The sequence below is a fragment of the Gossypium hirsutum genome, chromosome D01 (genome assembly GCF_007990345.1).
Source record: "Gossypium hirsutum isolate 1008001.06 chromosome D01, Gossypium_hirsutum_v2.1, whole genome shotgun sequence".
In the NCBI taxonomy this organism is placed as follows: Eukaryota; Viridiplantae; Streptophyta; class Magnoliopsida; order Malvales; family Malvaceae; genus Gossypium; species Gossypium hirsutum.
The window spans coordinates 42,193,990-42,218,812 of NC_053437.1; the positions used below are offsets into that span (position 1 = coordinate 42,193,990).

Consider the following 24,823-nt stretch of genomic DNA (forward strand, 5'->3'; position numbering starts at 1 on the left):
ATTTGGACTAATCTAAAAGTTTTACAAAAATTCAGGTAAAAACTGAAAACAGGGATCATACGGCTGTGTGGTCAGGCCGTGTGACAAGGCTACAACCCTGTGGTCCTACGACATTGTTGTGTTGCCTAGCCGTGTAACAAATATAAACTGTTTACTCCAGGACACACGGCCGTGTATTTAACTGTAGCTGTGTGGACAGACCTGTACAAAAACTAAACAGGCCACATGGCCATGTCATGCAACTATATGTGGCACATGGCTGTGTGGCAGGTCGTGTGCACCTCAAAATGCCTTCAAAACGAAGTCATTTTACCTATAATTTCTTAGATCAGAAGCCATACAATTATCATCCATAATACCTAACTAAAATACACCAAAAGTTGCCAAAACATACCAAATAACATTCAACCTAAGTGCCTAACCAATATGGCTTCATTGGCACCACAATTCAAACATTAAAACATAAACCATTCAAGCACAAACTACTTAACATTACATTACCATTCAATAATCAATATGCTTCATCTTCTCTTGACTATATTTATCAACCAAAGTTCATCAACTAACCAAAACATAAGAAACATTTTATAGACAAGATAACATTAACAATACCAACAGATTTATAGCATCACAAGCCATCAAAACAACTATTATAACTTACAAACTTATATATTAATTCACATATCAAATGACACAAAATGTAACCAATTGATCACAAACATACATATACTAAAACCCTATTTACATGCTACTTATAAATGGGATAAAATAAACAAATAGCTGTCGAAAGAGTTGATGGATAGTGTGATCTCCAACGATGTTCCAACCAATAGCATGAACCCAAAAATCTACAATAAAGAAAATGAAACAGGGTAAACTTACGTAAAGCTTAGTATGTTTGTATAGTTAAAACATCACATACCTATTATTTTAATCATAAAATTTGAACTTAACATAACTAGAAGTCCATGCCTTGTTTCACATTCCTTATCAAAGCACATGGTTAGCATTTATATATAACATAGCAAGATCTGAAGTTACTTGTTTCACATGCCAATTCACTACCACATAAGTATACAACCATTCATGCCATGAGATTAATTTCTGACAAGAATCTGTAACAAATGCTAGATTCCAGCCTTCGGTATGGTATCCACCACCAGTACATAGTACATGGAAACATAGCACCAGCACAGAGTGCCTGGAAACTATAACACCGGTACATAGTTCTTGGAAACTGTAATCACCGGTACATAGTACCTAAAAACTATAATCACCAGTGCATAGTACCTAGAAACTGAAACCACTGACACCTAGTGTTTGAAACACCCTAATGACATGTCATTTGTATCCTAGCTATTCCCTAAGTCCACACGGGCCTTAACTTGTATACCTTTATCTTTTCATGATTATAATCATATACCATGTTCAACTTGATTACAAACATTCCATAGAATAACATGTTTCATTTCAAACAAGTACCATTTCCATGCTTTACTACTCAAGCCTTTGTTTCCATATTCAAACAACCTCAATTAACTATGATCATTATTACACTTACATATACACCTATATGATTAGAATTAAAAACATCAATAAGCATAACAAATTTAACATGAACTTACCTAAATGCAATAGCTACCAACACATCGACAAGGACTACTAACCAACTTTTCCTTTCCCACGATTCTGAATCGATTGATCTGTTTCTTGATCTATATATAATGATTTAGCTCAATTAACCAATTTAAATACCTTAAAATATTTAAATTCATGTATTTCACCCTTTATAAACATTTTTCACTTTTAAACTAAACTTTTACCTATTATTCAATTTATTCCCCAAACCTGAAACTTACACAATTATCACAATTCAACCTAAAATCATGCTATTCACTTATTCATCTATAGCTCATAATTATTGAAATTTCACTATAATTTCATGCTAAATTTATTATTTTATCAATTTAGTCCCTAGACTTAAAACTAACCAAAATCACTTGACAAAATAGTACTATTTGACAACCAAACTTATAAATCATTCATTAACTTCATAATCACTTACAAAACATCAATGGAAAATTTAAAAACCTTTAACAATTTTTTGAATTAGTCCCTAGGTTAGCTAGATTAAGCTACAACAATTTCAAAAACATAAAAGTTACTAAAAATAGGATTGAAATCAACTTACATGCAAAGAGTTCTGTTGGTTGAACTTAAGGATGCTTTTGAAGGTTGGTTTCGAGGATGAGACACCAACGAAACAGATGATAAGTTAATTTTATGTTTTTACTTTTATTTTTATTATTTTAACTTTAATAATATATAAAATACAACCAAAATTTCCACTAACCGTGCCATATTTAATTATGGTCTAATTACAACATAATACCTCCCACTTTTACTATTTAAGCCATTTAACTAATGAAAATCAATAGCGACTAACTTTTACAAATTTTATAATTTAGTCTTTTTTCTTTAATTAACTATCAAATTACCAAAATTTTCGGACCAAATTTCAATTACCTATATAACAACTTCATAAATATTTAGTACTAATATTTATAGGCTCAGTTTATAGAAATGAGGTCAGAACACCTCATTTTCCAAAACCTGTAATGCCCTCAACTAGTCCGATTCGTTGAATCCGGGTCTCGGGTGCTATAAAACACATACAACCTTTTTCTTAAGTTACTTATACCAGGTTAATAAATCGATTAAGAATAATTTCTCAACTAAAATTCATTTGATTGTGTTGGACTTTACAATACGAGGACTTACAAGTGAATATCATAACGTAGTTACATAGTCCTATAAATTTTTCCTTTAAGTGATATTACTGACCATAATTTTTCTATCCAGGTGTTTGGTGTACATTACAATGACTTACAAACGAATCTCTAGACTTATTTACAATACTCCTGTAGACTCAATCACACCAACCCAAACTCGTTCTGTATGCATAACAACCCATCTCGCCATTTCTGGGCGTAAACCTGGCATCGTCTCTTCTGGCGCAGTCTCATGGCAACATACCTGTGACATGAAACACTGAGGTATGTTCATGAAAACTTAATGAGTTAACCCTCCATTTCTTGAGTCATGTTCAAAGTCTCCATTATCAATCTTCTGGTTTTTATCCTTGCTTTGGAAAATATGTCGTTAAGCTCCATTCATTATTTCATTGAAGCCATACCTTGCCCTTAGATTATAACTTACCTTTCACATCATTCACCTTACCCTTTCCTAATTTCATACCTATTCCTACAATAAAGAACCACTTAGACAGAATATTGTTGACTGATTTGTTTTATAAGTCTATTTGGCTCATACCATGGATTCACCACATACTCTGGTGCAATACAGCTTCTCAGTTCATACCTTAAGATTATGCAGTATTTACTATAACATTTCAAACGAAGCCTTTCTTTCAGAGTTCACCATACTTACTGCACCTTCAGAGTTCACTAAGAAAACCATTTCTCTCTTTCAGAGTCCGCCACAGAGGCATTTCCTTAATATGATTGCCACTAGAGCCTTCCTTGAAATTACACATTCTTATCATTATTAGACACAAAGGCATCATTTTCCATAAACTAGCTTAGAGGCTTCCATTTTATAGATTGACATAAAGGCTTCCATCTTTTGACATGTTTACGATAAGGACTTACCTAGACTCACATTACATGATGTTTGCCCCTTATCATTGGTGATCACGTGGAAATTCCATTCGGTAATAACCTTCATTTAGTTCTTCTCATATGATGCCATAACCTACCCATTATAGTCTTATACGATATGGTGTTTCCAAATGATGCCATAGCCCACCAACTACGTTCTTATATAATATGGTCCTTTTATTTAAAATGCCATGGCTATAGACTTTCCCTTTCAAAGATTTGTGTTTAATGTCTCGACCGACCCCTTTAAATGACTCTAGAGATAGACACAGACTCATCATACATTAACTCGTACATGACAGATATACTCATGTTTCTCTAGACACATATTCACATTTCAATCTTTCAGATACAAGCATCATTTAACTTCAGATTTCCATTACAAACTTAGACCCTCAATTTTCATGCGATCTATACATTCCTCATCAGAATCATAACATCATAATTTCCGAACTTGAGTATCATGGTTTTATATATTTTCTCCAAAGTTTTCAAATGTCATGACACACATGCAAGAGTCAGCTTAGGGACTAATTAGACAAGATGATCTGAAATAAATCATTCTCTTATTTAATCCCTTTTTAAAATAATTATACCATGTTTAATAGTAAACTAAAGCATTTTAGTATATGTTTAGGTTGTCATACTTAAAGTAGTAATTTATGCTTTCTAGTAGTTTCTATTACATTTTATATATCTAAATAAGGTTACATGGTCTTGTAGGTCATTTCAGGAGCTAAAGATGCTTATTTGGGCCAAAATTAATGCATATGTCGTCACACCAAGATACTGATGTCTCAACGTCAAAGGCATAAGCAAAAAAAGGTTTTGGAGCAAAAATACCTTCGATTTCGCGACATCGAACTCTAATGTTGCAACACTACAGGCCTGTGTTGCAACCAACCCCCTGTACAACCCAAAAACTCTTGCACATTTTAATTATCTTTTAGAGGGAAATCAGGTGTATTTGTCCTAGTCGAACTCTAAGCACTTCAAGGATAATTTAGGCACTTTAGTATTTTGAGTTTATCCTATATAAAGGCCATTGTAATAAGTTTAAACAGACAATTTTAGGGTTTTCATTCTTAGGTTTTTCTTTCATTCTAAGTTTTTACTTAGGTTATTTTATGTCTTTGTTATCGGAAAATCCTATTCCGAAGTGAGACTACCGTGAGGGGAGATTTTTTCAAACCATGCTTTCATTGGTAAATCCATGAGCATCTCTTTTCCTTATTCTCTTCTTTATATTTCTTTCTTTAACATTGTTAGATGAATGTTTGTGTAAAGATTAGAATCTATGTGTGCTTGCTACATATTTTGCATGTCTCAATTGCTTTAACTTAATTAATTGCTTGAATGATAGAGTTTATTAGTGGATAAACTATTTGGGAAAGGAAGAACGTGAAACAAACCCTAGGCCTGACAACCCTAGGAAATAATTTAGGTGAGAAAAACACAAAATTGGTATGGTCTATCTTTGAACACCTTAACCCAAACTAGTCTGGACTGTGAGGTCGAAAGATAAGTAGTTATTGTTGACTCGTTATTCTAGTGAAACATTGAAAGATCTTGCCAGGGAATCGACTAGTTGATTGATTAGAACTCTACTTCAATAATTAGTTAGGTAAAATAATTGGATTTAGGCTAAAAGGAACTCGCGTAGTGAAAACAAGGACTAAGAAAAGCCGATACAGGAACCTTGGAGTAGATTTAGGATCAGTTAAATTTATTTAGTGTCTTATTATTATCATCTTGCTTCTTGTTTAACACTAGTAATTTGTGACTCAAGTAGATCAATAATTATTTCTCATAATTGGGTTGATAACAGTGTTCCCCAAACTACAATCCCATAGGTACGATCCTTGGAATACTTACCAAGTGTTTCATTGTACACAAACTATATTACAACTTGACCTGTATAGTTACGGACTCCATCTCAAATCTACATCTTTAGTTACATTATTCAAAATTTGGACATTGGTACGTTCTTAGTTGTCAAGTTGTTGGCGGTGTTGTCATGGATTGCGACGGGGCTAATTGTTATTTAATCGAATACTTGTAAATAATATTAGTCAAATACGAACGAGTTAGATAGTATGCTAATTTTATTAATTTATTATTTCAGCTTAATTTTCATTTTTCATGATTTTTATTATTTTATTATTTCCCTTGTTGATTAATCAAATTTCATCATAAGTGCACTTTGATGATTACAATTGGTATAAAGGCAAGACCTGGGATAATTTATACGATGATGAGGAATCAAGTTAGTTAGATGGAGATTCGATGGATCGATGGAGTTTGTATAGAAAATATGGACAAGAAGGGTATTCATATAAACCTCTGAATGAGTTAGATTATAAAAAAGATTGATACGTCTGAATACCCAAGAGAGTCTCTTTCTAATCCACCAGAGATATCGTCATGTGGAACAATTAAGCCAGACAAACCTTTAGCCTAGAACCTAGACACACACATAGATAAATTTGATGAAGACGATAGTGGGTATAAGTCAAATGAGTTGTCCTTTTGGTATGATGAGTGGCACAATAATGAAGGACAAATTTGGTTGAATAGAGCTTCAACAAACCGGTGGAGTGATAACAATGAATACAATATGTCTGAACATCTGGACAAGTTACCTTATGATGCGTATGGGAGTTATTACCACAAAGGTAAAAGCAAGTATCTGGAGGAACCCATACCTGAGCCAAATAAAAATCCATCCAGGTGTGACTAAATCTACCAAGCTAATAATGTACTATCCAAAATTTTTTCAAGAATGTCAGATAAGATGACACAAATGATGGCAATGCTCCGAGAGATATCAAAGGCATTATGTCTACGGCAAGAGGTCGTACATGATGTTCTCAACTCTGAACATGATAATCATTATATTACCAACAATTGTCTGAACTTAGATGATGAAAATTAGCAAGATTTTGGAATTAGGGATTGTGTTGATGAACTACACATACTCGAAGCAATTTTTGATCCAATTGACAAAGAACCAGACATAACATTAGATGTAGCCACTGACGTAAAAGTAGAAGTAGCCACTAACATGGAGCTTAAATCAATTCTAAAATAAGGTGTAAAAGAGCCAATACACCTTCTGGCCATAGTAGAAAAGGATTCAGTCGAAGAAATCAATGAGTTTGACTCATTCTCATCTGATAAGGGCAACAAAGCTCGAGTGACCAAAACTTCACGCTACATGGAGGGAATGAAGCTTAAGGCAATAATATCGCAGAAAACAATTTGAGGTTGGCTCAGATTTGGTATTAAGTGGCTCGTAATGTGGATATCGCGTCAGTCAAAGATAAGGAAACATCTTTGCAATCAATCAAAAAAGTTGGTTCATGTACTTTGATAGAGGAACAAACGTCAGATCAAAGTGTCAAGAGCTAGTTGGAAGTTCTCCTATGGTGGCGACACGGATCGTCCCAGTTTTCAAAGAACTTTTGCTGCCTGCTTAAATTTTTGTTAGGTTTTTTTATTTTCCATTTATTATATTATTAATTTTAGTTGGGTTTCATTTTTTTCCATAAGTTGGTGTAGATATCATGGCGTTACAAAACCAAAAAAATTGAAGAAATTTGGAAATAGGCTCAATGTCACGACATCCTAGATAGAACGCACATTGCAACATTGAAGGCCCAAGTTCATCCGAATATTTACAGACATTCTGTCATCCATTATCGACACTTGTCCTTTTTATTTTTATTTTCCTTATATTATATTTCATATTTCTTGTCGAAGTATATTTTTAGGTACACTTTTCGACCGCTTGGAACACACAAATCCTAAGATTATCATAACATCAAGCATCCAACCTACTCGGGGAAGTTTTCTTGTTTGGACTTTAATTATCTTTCATTAGGGGCAATGTATGTTCTAAAGTGTGGGGGGAAGAAAATAGGATTATTTTATTTTTTTTAATTTGTTAATTATTTATTTTCTTGGAAAAAAATTATTATTGTTCCATGGTGCTTGGATTACATTAATACTATGAATAGTGGTTGGAGATAATAAAGCATGTAATGGTTCTTGTCAAGCATGGAATGCTTCATTAATATAAGATAAATTGATTATTTTTTATGTAAATTGATTAGGTTACCTAGTTAAATTGCACAATAGATTAGAAGTACCTAAGTAATAATTTTTTATTATGACATATGCGATATAAGTCTTTTAGATAGTCGTAGAAACATGAATGCTTGAATTGATTATTGTTCATTCGGTTTAATTCGAAGCATGAAAGGAATTGTGTATGGTGGGAGGCTTAAGGATGACCTAAGGCATTGTTTGAATAGCTAGTTCTCAAATGAACATACCTTAATGCTATGAATCCCTAGTCTCCTCATTTGAGTCTGATAACTCCTTTTTGATGAACCTACAAAAAATTGAAACCTAAAGACCATACATAAATTGAAAGCTTGAAATCTTCCCTATCCTTTTGTTCTTTAATACATTATGAAATAGACTTCAAGCCATAGATATTGAGGGTTTAAGTAGATACATAATGGTGGTTTAAAAACAGAGCGACAAAGGAAGAAATAATGTGATACAATGATTATAGGTGAAGAAAAAATGTGTGACAAAAAAAATCGAGAAAAAGTCAAAAGTAAAAATGAGAAGAAAAAGTACATAATAGAAACAAAACCACTATGATTGAGAAGAGAGAAAAAATTCAAATTGACAAAAAAAAGTCGCAAAAGTAAGAAAACTCAATCATCAGTGCACCAAAACTCGTTAAACCGATCATAGTTGCTAGTATTATATTGTATCTTCCTACATTGAGAGATAGGCCAGGTGAGAGAGGGAGACAAAACATGGTGAGCTTGGATTAGACATTAAGGGGGAAGAGAGGGAACAATGTCATGTGCCTAACTATTTCTAGTGTTTGAACCATTTTGAGCCATATTTTTCCTTGAACTCATACCGTCCTAGACCTCAAAAAGTTACAAGCCTAGAAGACCAATGTTACTTAATTGTTCTCTGTGGATCATCTTTCGAAATTGCTAACAATTTTATTTAATGATTGTTTTTTATTCACATGATTATGTCTGCTACACATCTGTTTGATTTATGTTAATGGTGATATTATTAAACACTTGTTCACGGGAATTATTTCTAATTTTTTAGTAATGTAACTTTGTAAACTAATCCTAATTTACTTTAAAATTTTTAAAGGTATCTAACTATCAATATTAAGTTATATGCGTGGTAAGAATTGTTCTACCTTTAATATTTCACAATCATGTTCTTAGTAATAAAAAAATACAAGGGACGTCTTATTATTGCATACTATATGTCTAGACTTGGTTTGCTTGAGAACAAGCAAAAACTTAAGTGTGGGGGAGTTTAGGTGTGAGGTTCTTATTTGTATCCATCTTCACTAACTTTCACTTGTTTAAAGAAAGAAATTAAGCCATTTTCGTATTAAATTTTTTTATTATTTTCTTTGTTTCCAATATATATGTTTTGCTTGCTTGAAGACAAGTAACAAGTTTAGTGTGGGGAAGTTTGATATGTCGTAAATCATACTATTATTTACATCCCATTTTACACTTAATTATAGCTTCTTTAATAGTAAATCAAAGCATTGTAGTATATATTTAGGTTTTCATACTTAAAGTGGTAATTTATGCTAGCTAGTAGTTTTCTTATATATTATATATCTAAATAAGGTTACATGGTCTTGTAGGTCATGTTGGGACCTAATGATGCTTATTTGGGCCAAAATTGATGCCTATGTAGCGACACCAAGGTACTGATGTCTGAACGTCGAAGACAGAAGCTAAAATCAAGTTCTACAGCAAAATTTTCTTCGTTGTCGTGACAACAACCTTCGATGTCATCACATCAAACTCTAATGTTGCGACACTACAGGCTAGTGTTGCAACCAACCCCCTGCGCAGCCCAAAAAATCTTCAAGGATAGTTTAGGTACTTTAATATTCTGATCGAACACTGCATGTTTTAATTATGTCTTGGAGACAAATTAGGTGTAGTTGTCCCAATCGAACACTAAGCACTTCAAGGATAATTTAGGTACTTTAATATTCTGATTTTAGCCTAGATAAAGGCCATTGTAATCAATTTAAATAGACAATTTTAGGGTTTTTATTCTTAGGTTTTTCTTTCATCCTTATTTTTTACTTAGGTTCTTTTATGTTCTTGTAATCGGAAGATCCTATTTTGAAGTGAAACTTCCACGAGGGGCGATAGTTTCGAAGCCACGCTTTCATCAATAAATCCATGAGCATCTCTTTTCCTTATTCTCTTCTTTATATTTCTTTCTTTAACATTGGTAAATGAATTTTTGTGTAAAAAAGTAGAATCAATTTATGCTTTCTACATATATTGCATGTGTCAATTGCTTTAACTTAATTAATTATTTGAATGATAGAGTTTCTTAACGGATTAGCTATTTGGGAAAGGAAGAACGTGAAACAAATCCTAGGCATGACATCCCTAGGAATTCATTATGTGGGAATTAACCCAAAATGTGTATGCCTTATCTTTGAACACCTTAACCCCGCATCGGTCCGGACAGTGAATTCAGAAGATAAGTAGTTCTTGCTGACTCATTATTGTAGTGAAAGATCAAAATATCTTGCTAGGGTATTGACTAGTTGGTTGATTAGAACTCTACTTCAATAATAAATTAGGTAAAACAATTGGAGCTAGGCTAAAAGAAACTCGCGTAGTTAAAACGGGGAGTAGGAAAGTCTCATACAGGAACTGATAACTCTTGAAAGAGTTATAAATCATACTCTGAGACATAGTTAATTTCATACACTTAAGTAATTCTAGCTTAATTTTAGGTTATTGCATAATCATTTCTTGTAGTAATCGTGTATGCATATTAAAACTTGGGGTTTGTGGTTATATTATGGTATTTTTTTACTTCTAATCACTTGTGGGAAGGTTTATGTGGTTGAATAGCAGGCATATGGAAGAAGGTTAGCAAGAAATGAAGGTTTACCGAGGCATTTCAAGAGGTTGACATGGCAATGCAAAGGACGAAAATGATACACACAATTAGTACCTAAAGTATTCAGCAAGTGGTCCCCCTCCACACACATGAAGTGTGACAAAAATCCACCTAAAAATTAGGGAAAAAGCAATCATTGGTTGGCGGGTCTAACCCCAGGGGTGTGATATCAAGTAGAAAATATATATAAAAAAAAGAGTGGGAAGAAAGAAGACAGAAGAAAAAAGGAATATTGCATTCTGCAATTCTCTAAGCTTCGATTGAGGCCTCACTATTGCAAGAAGAACACAATTAGTTGCTAAAAGCTTTGGTGAAGACAAACAGTAAAGAACCGAGCCTAAACTTTGTGTTTTACACCCAAGTTTCTTCCTTTGAATTTTTTTATAATTTTTCTATTTTAAACTGATTATTGGGGATGTTGATGATTTAGAAAAAATTAACTTTCTGTAGCTCAGCCATGAGCTAACTTATTATGGCTTGGGATTTCTTAAAGTAATGTTTACACTTTAATCGATGCTTGAAATTATTGCAGTTAATGTTATTGTTTTATTCAACAACTATGTTTGTTTAAATGCTTGTTTGAGTGTTGACAAATGTTCAATAAGGCTTAAGGTGACATAATATCAATAGGGTTATGTTACCTAGATCGAAGTTGAGTAATGTTGTGAGTGTTGAATTAAACACTCATTAGAACTCTAGAGATAGATTCTTTCCGTATACGATTTAAAAGGTTGAGCCGATACTGTGGTCATAAAGCCTTAATCTATGGACATATAGAGCATATAGGATGAGTGGTATTAGGCTTTGCTTTCGACAAAGGTAACCCATTAACTAACCCAATCGAGTAGTAATAATTACCATAATATTACCTTGGCATTGTCATATAGTTGTACCAAACCTCTGAGTAATCCCAGCCTCCTTAATCAATATTCCTACCTTACCAAGGTTCATAGTTCATGTGTTTTTAGTTGTTGCATTTGCTAGATATGCTAGTATTTTTATTTACTTTCATTTCCATTATGTTAATCCCAATCTTAATTGCAGTACAAACCAATTACCTTAATCATCTTTTATGTTTAATCACAAAAATTTAAACAAAGATATACCTATCCAATCCTCACGGGAATGATACTCACTCATCACTTTATTACTTGATTCAACATGTATACTTGCACATTCGCACATCATATTCACACGCGACAAATTTTTGGTGCCATTGTCAGGGATCGAAAATTGGTAACTTTAGTTTTCATTAGTGCAATTTCATTTTCAGTGTCATTTTTTTTAATTTGTTTATTTTGTGACCCTTACAAGTTTGTATTAGCTTTATGCATAGAGGAATTCCTATTGAATAATTTTATCCTTTAAATCCAGAAATTAAAAGAACTTCGCTTAGAAGAAGACGAGAACAACGAGTAATTAATCAAAGGGTAATGATTAAGAAGGTAAGAGTCAAGGATGTCAGAATGGCAATCTGCCATTTGGAACAGTCAAAGCATGAAATGTCTTAAAACTCATTTTGTTTCCTTACTCTCTAAGAGATTTTTTTTTTAGATACAACCCAGTAAACATGAATGCTAAATTGAGAATGATATAACTTCCTATAGGAAACTAGAGGATGAGATACTGTATAAAGCACGGGAAAGGTTTAAAGACTTTCTTAGGAAATGTCTTATGCATGGATTTTAGCACTAGACCCAAATGGAGATGTTCTATAGTGGATTAAAGGCACATACACGTATGGTGGTTGATGCTTCAGCAAATGGCACTCTGTTGGACAAGTCTTACAATGAAGCATATGACATCTTGGAGAGAATTACGAACAACGATTATCAATACCCCACAACAAAAGTTAGGACTAGCAGGGGAGTGGCTGGATCATTTGAGCTCGACGCTATTACCTCCCTTACTACTCAAGTATCCTCTTTAGCCAATATGTTATAGACTATGCAGAAATCTTGTGAGTTGACAAAGCTCAAGGCAGCTAGTTTATCTTGCGTTTACTGTGGTGAGGATCACGTATTTGAAGAATGTCCCTCGAACCCAGCATCTGTTTATTACATAGGTAATTACAACAGGAACAACAACCCTTACTCTAACATGTATAACCCTGGTTAGAACCACACCCAAATTTTGGGTAGAGTAATCAAGGAGCTGGAAATTCCAACACAACTATCAGACCCAATGCTATGAATGCCCCACCTGGTTTAATTCAATCTCCACAACCTCAACAATGGGTTCAAAAAGGACAAACATCATTATCATCATCTATTGAGTCCCTTTTGAAGGAGTATTTGGCAAAAAATGATTTTTTGATTTACAGCCAAGCATCCTCTCTACGAGCTTTGGCGAATCCAGTTGGAAAAATAGCTAATGCATTGAAATCGAGAACACAAGGGACCTTCCCTAGTGATGCAAAGAATGCAATACTACATGGGAAAGAACATTGTAAACCTATCACCTTGAGAAGTGGGGCACAGTTAGACAAAGCTGACAAGAACGTTGTAGTTGAAGCTACAAACTCAGTACCTGACAATAGCAAAACTTTTGCACAACCCAAGACAAGCTCTATAAATGAGAAAGCTGGGGCCGACAATGTCGAAGCAAACTCAAAGAGCTTTAATTCACATAATGTCCGAGCAAAATACAATCTACCACCTAATGTTTGCCCACCTCCACCATTTCCTCAACATTTCCAAACTCACAGATAAGACCAACAATTCAAAAGATTCTTGGATGTCCTGAAGTAACTCCATATCAATAAACCTTTTTGTGGAAGCATTAGAGCAGATGCCCAACTACGTTAAGTTTATGAAAGACATGCTTTCGAAGAAGAGACAACTAGAAGAATTAGAAACAATAGCACTGACTGAATGGTGGAACGCCATGCTCACAAATAAACTAACTCCGAAGTTAAAAGATCCAAATAGCTTCACAATACCTTGTTCAACTGGTATCCAAAATATTGGGAAGGGTTTATGTGATTTAGCAGCGAACATAAACCTTAAGCCTTTATCTATGTTTAAACAGCTAGGAATTGGTGAAGCACGACCTACCACTATGACCTTGCAATTGTTAGATCAGTCATATGCTCATCCACTGGGTAAAATAGAGGATGTCTTGGTGAAAGTAGACAAGTTCATTTTCCCTACTGATTTCATTGTGTTAGACTGTGAGGCTGATAAAGAGGTGCCTATTATTTTGGGTAGACCTTTCAATGTAATAGGTAGAACTGTTATCCATGTTCAGAAGAGAGAATTAACCATGAGAGTGAACGATCAATAGATCATATTTAATGTCTTCAAGGTGCTAAAATATGCTGATGATGTTCAAGAATGTCAGACTCTTAATTTGCTAGACTCTGTGGTGGAAGAAAAATTTGAGAAAGAATACCATAATAAGGAGAATAGTGTAGTGAATTGAATTGAGAGTGCTGATGAAAAGCCATTAGGATACTGCAATGAGCTGATAGAATCCAAAATGGTTGTAGATAGACCTGGAAAGAGATTCGACACCCTAGACTTATTTGCTCAAACTCTAAGCCTTCTAAAATCATCTATAGAAGAGCCACCCACCTTAAAGTTAAAACCCCTCCCTGTACAGTTGAATTATGCATATCTATGTAAGGATAACACACTCCCTGTAGTTTTCTTTATTGAATTAATGCGTGAGCAAGAATTTGAATTGCTAGTTATTCTCAAGAAATTCAAAAGGGCTCTAGGATGGTCGACAGCAGATATAAAGGGAATCAACCCCAAAATTCTATTGAGCAACAGAGAAGGTTAAACCCCATAATGAATGAAATTGTGAAAAAGGAAACAATTAAATGGCTAGATGTTAATATCATGTACACAATCTCTAATAGCTCTTGGGTAAGTCTAGTTCAATGTGTCCCAAATAAAGAGGGTGTCACTGTGGTCAATAATGACAACATTGAGCTTATACCTACAAGAACTGTAATGGGATGGCGTGTTTATAAGGACTATCACAAGCTCGCAAGGCTACAAGTAAAGATCATTTCCCATTGCCCTTCATCAACCAAATGTTAGATCGATTGGATGGAAAGGACTTCTATTGCTTCTTAGATGGATACTCTTGCTATAATTAGATTGCAGTTGCCCCAGAAGATAAAAAAACTACATTCACCTATCCATATGGTACATTTTCCTTCAGAAGTATGCCTCTTGGTCTGTGTAATGCCCCAGCAACATTCCAAAGGTGCTTGATGTCAATATTATTAGATATAGTGGAAAATTTTTTGGAAGTTTTTATGGATGACTTCTCAGTATTTGGGAATAATTTCGAACGATGTCTACAGAACTTAGAATTAGAGCTTAAATGGTGTGAGAAGACTAACCTTGTCTTAAATTAGGAGAAGTGTCACTTTATGGTAAGAGAAGGCATTGTCTTAGGACACAAGGTCTCCCAAAAAGGAATCAAAGTTGATAAGGAAAATATTGAAATGATTGAGAACCTGCCACCACCAACAAGTGTCAAAGGGGTTAGGAGTTTTCTAAGATCTCAAAACCTTTTGTATGTCCTGTTGGAGAAAAAAAACCATTTATCTTTGATGAAGTGTGTTGGTTTGCTTTTGAGGAACTGAAGAAACGATTGGTGGTTGCTCTAATTGTTGCAGCCCCGGATTGGTCAGTACCATTTGAACTTATGTACGATGCAAGTGACTTTGCGATTGGAGCGATGCTTTTACGAAGGACAAGTAAAATATTTCATGCTATTTATTATTCCAATTGCACTCTAGCAGAAGCATAGCTTAATTACACTACAACCCAAAAAGAATTACTGGTTGTTGTGTTTGTGTTTAATAAGTTTAGATCATATCTAGTTGGCACTAGACTTATAGTCTACGTTGATCACTCTGCAATCAAATATTTGGTAGCCAAGAAAGATGCGAAACCGAGATTGATTAGTTGGATTCTTTTGCTACAAGAATTTGAATTGGAAATTAGAGATAAGAAGGTTACAGAGAATCTAGTAGCAGACCATCTATCCAGGTTAGAAGCTAGGAATGAGAATGGAAATGATAAGCCTATTAAGGATGACTTTTCTACTGAGAAATTGTTGGTTGTTACAGCATTACCATGGTACGCTAATGTAGTAAATGTCCTGGTAAATGGTTTGCTGCCACTTGATCTCAACAGCCACGGCAAGACGAAATTCCTTCATGATGCACGCTATTCCTACTGGGATAAACCTTTCATTTTCAAGTATTTTGTTGATCAAATAATTAGAAAATGTGTCCAAGATGATGAAATACATCGCATCTTGCAACACTACCATTTCTCACCCTATAGAGGCTCATATGATCCGCCTCAGTGATGAGTCTAGTCGTATTTGTATTGCCCGATCGTCTACGAGGAAGTAAGGATCAAATGGATGGTTAGTTAATAAATTTGGGGAAATAGCCTCAATATTGTTTAAAAACAACAAAGTTCATAAATTACTAATTGAATGTGTTCGGTTATGGAAAAATGATGGAAAGAAACATCTCAAGAAACAAGCAAGAACCAACACTAGTAAGTGTCGACCCATCACTTATAAGTTTTTGAGATGGATTGAAAATTCATTCAAAACCTCGACCCACTATCTAGAAAGATAGGAACCTCGGTATAGGGTTGAATGCCACACTTGCTAAAGTGATAAGTTCGGGATATAACAAAAAAGGGGTTGACACCACTAGCATTGTAGGTAAACCAACAAGTCTTTGTACAAAATCGGAGAAAATATCTCTCACTAAATGAATAGAGTTTCATTCAAAATGTTTTAAAAAGTCCCTTCAAAAGGCTGATTACACACATATTTATAAGGCTAGAAAAAGTCTAGCTGAATGGTCACAAGTATTCATCTTAAAAGCTGAAATAAAGCTCAAGTCTCTTGGAATTCTTGAACCAAATAACTCCACCATTTAATTCACTTCAATTCAGCTGCATAATTGACCTTGAATGCTTGAAAAGTGACTCTTGAAATGTCCTTTGGTTAGCTAAATAGTCACTAACACCTTAATGTTGTTTTGAATGCTTGAATAAATTCTTTTGAAGCAGCAAAAACGGTAGATAGTTGAAAAGCTTGCTCCCAATTTTAAAGAAGCAATAATCCACTCTTTAAACTCTTTTAAATGATGTGTTAAACCTCCATTGTAACAGCCCCTTTACATTGTAACTGAATATGACTTGAACAACCACTTTATTTAATTTGTAACAGCCTTGAATTGTAACGGTTATGACTTGAAAAGACTCTTACAATAAACGCATTAAAATGAACTTATTAAACACATGTAAACACTTATAAACATAACACGCATTAATACTTAACTTAACTAAATGAACTAAAACATATGCATCAATTGTTCCAGCAACTAGTTAATTAAAGAAGCATAATTAAATTAACTTAACATGATCAATGAATAATCCTAGGAACTAGATTAATTAAGAAGCATCTATTAAATGAAGTTCAATAATAACTCAATTATTAAAACTAAGATGAGTTGAATTAATGACCAGCAACTCATTTATTAATCTAAGATGAATTATTAAAATTTCAATTCAATTTGCAATAAATTGCAAGTGACGCCTATTGGGTTAATCCATGCATGATGAATAGATTCGGCTAGTTGTTCATGCCAAACTCGATCCAGATAGCTTGCCAATGCATCTTTAAATTTTTTAGCTCGTGACCTAGTTATAGGCCCTTGTGGCAGCTTAATGGATTCAATAGAAACATCCCGGGCTAAGGTCGTATCATTCCCTTTCTTGAAGGTGACTTGTCCTCAAGTCAAAACCTGTACCAAAAGGAGACAAATCAGCAACATTAAAGGTTGCACTAATGTTATAGTCACCCGGTAAGTCAAGTCGATATGAATTTTCATTGATCCGTTTAATAACTTGGAATGGACCATCTCCTCGTGGTAACAGCATAGATCGTCGTTGAGTTGGAAACCGTTCTTTCCTTATATGAACCCAGACTCAATCACCGGGTTCAAAAATAACTCATTTTCTTCCTTTGTTCACTCTTTAAACATAGCTCTTGGTTCGAGCTTCAATGTTAGCTTGCACTTTTTGATGGAGCTCATTGACGTAGTCTGCCTTTTTCTTGGCATCTGTATGTACAAATTAATCATTAGGCAATGGCAATATATCAAGGGGAGTTAATGGATTCAAGCCATAAACTACTTCAAAAGGAGAAAACTTAGTAGCAGAGTGGCAGAGTGATTGTAAGCAAATTCAATGTGAGGTAAACATTCTTCCCACGACTTCAAATTTTTACGGACGATGGCACTCAACAAAATAGTCAATACTCGGTTTACCACCTCCGTTTGTCCATTCATTTATGGATGACAAGTGGTTGAAAATAACAGCTTCGTTCCAAGATTTCCCCACAAAGATCTCCAAAAATGGCTCAAAAACTTTGCATCACGATCGAATATGATGGTTCTTGGGATTCCATGTAAATGAACAACTTCCCTAAAGAAGAGATTAGCTACATGAACAGCGTCATCAGTCTGGCACATGCAATAAAGTGACACATTTTCAAAAATCTATCAACTACTACATATAGAGATACCTTTCTCGTTTTTCTTCTTACTAAACTAAAGACAAAGTCCATCGACACATCCGTCCAAGGGAATTCAGGTATGGGTAGCGACATATACAAACCATGTGGTTGAATTTTCGACTTGGCTCGTTTGCAAGTCACATAATGCTCACAGGCACATGCAACATCTCTTCGCATTCTTGACCAATAAAAATGTTCTTGTAAGGTTGATAGTGTCTTATTTATACCAAAGTGCCCCATGAGACCTCCACTATGCGCCTCTTGCGTAAGCAATTCTCGGATCAAGCCTTGTGGTATGCATAACTTGCCTTCCTTAAAAAGGAATCCCTCGTACCTATAAAACTTCTCAAAAGATCCATTCCCACAAGCAGCAAAGATATTACCAAAGTCATCATTAGCAATATACAATTCTTTTAAATAAGAAAACCCAAGTACCTTAGAATCAAGATAAGACAATAAAGTGTACCTCCTTGATAGGGCATCAGCCACTATATTTTCTTTACCTTTCTTATACTTGATGACATATGGAAAGGATTCTAGATATTCAATCCACTTTGCATGGCGCTTATTCAGCTTATGTTGGCCCTTGATGTACTTTAAGGCTTTGTGATCAGAGTGAATCGCGAACTCCTTTGGCCACAAGTAATGCTGCCACTTCTTAAGGGGTCGAATTAAGGCATACATTTCCTTGTCATACACGGGATAATTGAGAACAGCCCCACTTATCTTATCGCTAAAATACGCCACCAGTTTTCCATGTTGGGTTAGCACGGCCCCAATTCTTACACCTGAAGCATCACATTCGATTTTAAAGGTTTTAGTAAAATTAGGAAGTGCTAATAAAGGTGCTTGGACAAGACATTGTTTAATTTTATTAAATGAACTTTCTTGCTCATCTATCCAATAAAATGCTGAATTTTTCTTACTAACACTTGTCAATAGTGAAGCAATTGCACTAAAATTAGGTACGAAACATCGGTAAAAACTAGCCAACCCTTGAAAACTTCAGATTTGGATAATGCTAGTCAGGCGCAACCATTCTTGGATCGCTCAAACTTTCTCTTGATCAACTTCCAATCCTTTGGAGCTCACTACAAAACCTAAGAACACAATTTTGTTAGTGCAAAACGAACACTTTGTAAAATTTGCATTGAGTACCTCTTATTACAATGTTTCTAACACTGCTCGCAAATGTTGAACGTGTTCTTCCAAAGACTTGTTGTATATCAAGATATCATCAAAATAAACTACACAAAATTTTCCAATATAAGCACGCAACACATGGTTCATTGATCACATATAAGTACTAGGTGCATTTGTAAGACCAAATGGCATTACCAACCATTCGTGCAAACCATGTTTGGTCTTGAAGGCAGTCTTCCATTCATCGTCTTCTCGCATACAGATTTGATGGTAGCCACTCCAAAGATCGATCTTCGTGAATATTTTGACACCACTTAATTCATCGAGCATATCATCGAGTCAAGGAATAGGATGTCTATATTTCACGGTGATCTTGTTGATGGCATGACAATCAACATGCATTCGGCATGAACCATCCTTTTTGGGCACAAGTAGAACCGGCACTACGTAAGGACTGAGACTCTCTCGAATGTAACCCTTATCCACAAGTTCAGCAACTTGCTTTTGCAACTCCTTGGTTTCTTCTGGGTTACTTATATAAGCAGGCCGATTAGGAATTGTGGCTCCAAGCACTAAGTCGGTTTGGTGCTCAATGCCTCGAACGAGAGGCAATCCACTAGGCACTTCATTCGGGAAAGCATCCTCTAATTCCAGTAAAAGAGACAACATAAAATATGGTAGATCTTCGGGTAATTCGTTAGTGTTTAACAAAATTTCTTTGTACATGAGTACAAATACAGGTTACCTCAAAGCTAATGCTCTCTGAACATCGCTTGCTCTTGCGAACACACTTATTTTCTCTTTTTTTTTCTTCTTCATTTTTTTCTTCTCTTGCTTCGATTTCACTTTCTTTTAACATTTTACCTTTAGCTCTCTCATTTTTCTTTTCTTTTCCACTCGCACTCTTTTTTTCTTTTTCTTGCATTTGTCCTACAGAAGTTTTGAGTTTGAGTTGTTCCTCATATACTTGCTTCGAGGTTAATGGTGTAAGTGTCACATTCTTGGCACAATGCTTGAAGCTATACCTATTGGTATAGCCATCATGAACCACTCTCCAATCGAACTGCCATGGTCGTCCTAACAGTAAATGGCCCGCATGCATTGGCACCATGTCGCATAGAACTTCATCGGAATACTTTCCCATACTGAAAGAAGCAAGGACTTGTTTCATGAATTTAAGCTCACCACCATCGTTGAGCCATTGAAGCTTGTATGGGATCGGATGTTTGGTGGTCGGCAATCCTATCTTCTCCACCATGAAAGTACTTGCCACATTCGTGCAACTTCCACCATCTATGATAATACTACAAATTTTTCCTTCGATTTGGCATCTCGAATGGAAAATATTCTCTCGTTGTTGCTCGTTCTCCACTCCTTGAGGGCTTAAACTTCCTTTGACTATAAGCAACTCACCTTCGATAGGATGTTCCAAATCCTCTTCTTTGTCGAAATTCAATTCGGCCTCATCTTCCTTTTCATCCTCCGTTTCAAAATCACCACTGGCACGCAACACCATGGTGCTCCGGTTTGGGCACTGACTCTCGACGTGTCCTCCTCCCAAACATTTAAAGCATCTGATATCTCTTGAACGGTTGGACGAACTCTTAATGGCTTTAACATTTCTTGGATCGGCCAAAGACTTATTTTTCTTGGGCAACATTGTGGACTCATTCGCTCGGTTTGATGGAAAGCTTTTGCTAACGCCTTGTCCCCATCTTGAAGAATTTGTGGTGGAATTGCCTCAGGTAGCACTTTTTCGCTTTATTTGTTTTTCCACTTTGATGGCCAAGTGTACCATGTCCATCACCTCGATGTAATGTTGAAGTTCGACAACATTAGCAATATCACAATTGAGACCAGCTAGAAAATGAGCCATTGTCGCCTCGCGATCTTCTTGCACATCCGACGAATCATCGCCACCTCCATCTCCTTGTAATAATCTTCAATGCTCTTACTTCATTAAGTAAGATTTTAGAGTTTCTGATGAAGTTCCCAATGATAATACGAAGGAATGAATCACCGTCGCATTGTTGCTTTCATCTCAACCCAAGTAGTGAGAGGCATTTCTCTGTTGTGCCTTCGACTAGTGGTGAATTGATCCCACAAGATCATCCCGTAATCGGAAATCTCGATTGCGAAAAGTTTGACCTTCTTATTCTTGGAATAGTTATGGTAATTGAATACTAATTCAATCTTTTTCTCCCACTCTAGGTATGCTTCAGGGTCGGATTTACCTTGGAAGGGAGGTATTGATAGCTTTATATTCTTGAGATCATCATCTTCTCGTTTCCGATCTCTTTGGCCACGATTCCATTGTTCCCTTCGTTGAACACTCACATTGGACCCTTGGTCACTCTCACCCTCACTAGGATCAAATGGATCATCTTCGTTAAGTTACTGTTGGCCACGATTTCTAGGGGGACTTTAAGGTGTCCTTCTCTGACGTGCTGTCTCTTCAACTAAGGCCAACCTATCTTGTATAGGCTCGAGCTTCCGGTCAAAGAGTTCCTCCACCTCTCGAAGCATGGCTTGAAAATTAAGGTCTGGAACATTTCGAACAGGTTGTCATTCTTAAAAATTAAGGTCGAATCAGAGGCCATTTTGGAGGGATGATAACTGCTGCCAAGGTTCTCCAGTCAGGATTCTATTGGCCAAGTTTATTTAAGGATGCCTAGTAGTTTTATAAAACATGTGATAAATGTGAAAGAACAGGTAACATTTCAAGAAGACAAGAAATGCCACTACAAAGCATTTTAGAGGTTGAGTTATTTGATGTATGGGGAATTGGATTCATGGGCCACTTTCTACCATCATTCAACAACGTATATACTCTAGTAGCAATCGATTATGTTTCCAAGTGGATAAAATTTGTAGCCCTCCCCACTAATGATGTCAACTCCAGGATGAAATTTTTGCACAAGAACATTTTCACTAGATTTGGTACACCTTGAGCAATCATCAACGATGAAGGGTCATAATTCGACTTCAAATAGGTTGCTAATGCTTTGAACAGGTATAGGGTAAAGTACAAAATTGCCATAGCTTCTCACCCATAAATAAATGGACAGGCTAAGGTTTCTAATAAGGAGATTAAATAGAACCTGGAAAAGGTCGTGAATCCAAATCGAAAGGATTGGTCTTTGCGACTGGATGAAGCCTTGCGAGCTTATCGTGCTACCTTTAAAACATCATTAGGAATGTCGCCTTTTAATCTTGTGTATGGAAAGTCATGTCACCTGCTTGTTGAGCTAGAGCACAAGGCATTTTGGGATATTAAAAAGTTGAATATGGATTGGATAACTGCTGAACATCAAGGACTATTAGAATTGAATGAATTGAAGGAATTTAGAGGTTAGGGTTATGAGAATGCCATGATCTATAAGGAGAAAACCAAGAGATGGCATGATAATTTGATTATCCCTAGACACTTTGAATATGGGCAAAAGGTGTTACTATTTAACTCACGATTGAAGTTGTTTCTTGGCAAGCCGGAGTCAAGATGGTCAGGTACTTTCGAGGTGATCAAGACTTATCATCATGGAGTAGGTGACATCCACGACAACAAAAGTGGAGCAACTTTTAAGGTTAATGGCCAACGTTAAAAGTACTATTGGGGTGCTCAAGTGAACCGAGACAAGCAAGCCATTGATCTTAGAGATGTCTAAGTTCAACTTTTATTTTCTTTTTCTCTATCTTTGTACTCTTTTCCTAGTGTTTACTTTAATTTGATTTTTACATTTCTATTTCAATTATCTAATTTCAATTTCAAATTTGGTTATGAATTTTGTAGTGTACAGATTTTGCAAAAAAAAATAGAGGAAAAAAAAGGGTAGAAGTAATGATATAGGTAGTATCAATTTGCCATGGCTATTCAAAAGTAAACTGCAACTTCAAGAGGTAAGTAACTAAAAAATGCACCGAGTGCAACATATAGGTTGAAAATTAGAGATAGGTCCAATGACAAATAATGCGGATAGTTAGCCCTTTCTGGTTACTTCGAAGGCCCAAAAAAAAATTGACAATTTTTTTTAAGGGCTGAGTCATCCTAAGGTTCCCCCTTAAGTTGTCCAGATACTTACACCGCAAGTTTATTGAGCCATTCACACCACTACCTCTATTAACTCTCTAAAACAGTCAACACCTCTTCCATTGACCTACAATTAACCATTGTTTTTTCCTTCACCTCTTTTACCTTACCTTACCTCTCTATTGATATTCCATTTCCTTTCATTCAATCATTTTCGTTTTACAACATCCATGACCAGAGTAAAAATATGCTTCCAAAGGTGTTGAGTCTTCTCAAGCCGACACCACCTAACCTAAAACTTTTTTTTACTAATGTTGCGGCTTCAAAATATGAAACCAACATAGCAAAAAGACCCTTTTTGTTTTGAACAAGGATTTTTCTAAGAATGAGCCCCATACAACGAGTCAGTCTCGTCTATTGTGGAGAAGCATGGATGGGAAATATTTTACCTGTGCCCAAATAATGTCCTCAAAAAGGTGGTTCGGGAATTTTACGCCAATATAAACTCCCCAGATAACCCCTTTATCTATGTGAGAGGAAAATTGGTTCCTTTGGATGAAAAGACAGCATCAGTGACCAAATTTAGCTGGCTGCTGTTCAGGATGAGCACACCTCATTTTTCAAAAACATCACTATAGAAGTTCTAAACTAGGTGCTGAAGGATTTATGTGTCAAAGGGACTAGGCGGATTATTTCTAGTTAAGACTGTCACGCAATTGAAAGAACTACTTTGAAGCCCATCGGGAAAGTCAAGTATTATTTTCTGAAGAGCCAGATAATGCCATCTACTGATAACACTACAGTGTCTAAAAGAACGAATGTTGCTTTTACCCTTGATAATCATGGGTAGAAAAATCAATTTCGGAAAAGTGGCTTGTCATGAAGTGCACCAATGCACAGATAAGAATTTAGGAAGCTTCAATTTTCCTTCTTTTGTCACAGATCTTTGAAGGGCGACTCAAGTGCCTTTGCATGCTAATGAAGACATTACTCCTAACAAGGGTGGGATGTCTCGATTTATTGTACCCAAAGTAAAAGGTGTAGGAACACCAAGGCCACATCAGCAAGGTAGTGCACCTACTTCTGCTGCCAAGCAAAAGACTCCATTTTGCAGAGCCCTTTTGAGAAGAGTGTGCCGCGCTCATTAGAGCAGTTAGAACAACGTATGTCCTTGTTTGAAGTTCAGCAATATTAGGCTGTCGAATTGACGACAAAGACCTAGGAATTGTAGACATTATACTGGTCCTATGTGTGGACTCGCAATATTATGCTAAAGAGAGCTTTACAACAGAACTTCACCAAACCAATACTTGATTTCCCTGCCTTCCCTAAAGAATTGTTACCACTTCCTGAAGTTGGTTGTGCTGAATGAGAGTCAGTTCAATTTCCATCCGAAAATAAA

The 24,823-nt window shown here is 35.5% G+C and overlaps 1 protein-coding gene across 1 annotated transcript; it reads left to right on the forward strand.

Moving 5' to 3' along the window:
* The first annotated feature begins 13,472 nt into the window (after positions 1 to 13,472).
* On the forward strand, positions 13,473 to 13,967 carry LOC107921479 (uncharacterized). The gene has a single exon (XM_016851327.1). The coding sequence runs from the start codon at positions 13,473 to 13,475 to the stop codon at positions 13,965 to 13,967; it is 495 nt and encodes a 164-aa protein (XP_016706816.1).
* Positions 13,968 to 24,823: the final 10,856 nt, after the last annotated feature.

Coding starts and splice junctions, on each gene's coding strand:
- LOC107921479 (XM_016851327.1), top strand. CDS start 13,473: ATGCCCAACTACGTTAAGTTTATGAAAGACATGCTTTCGAAGAAGAGA.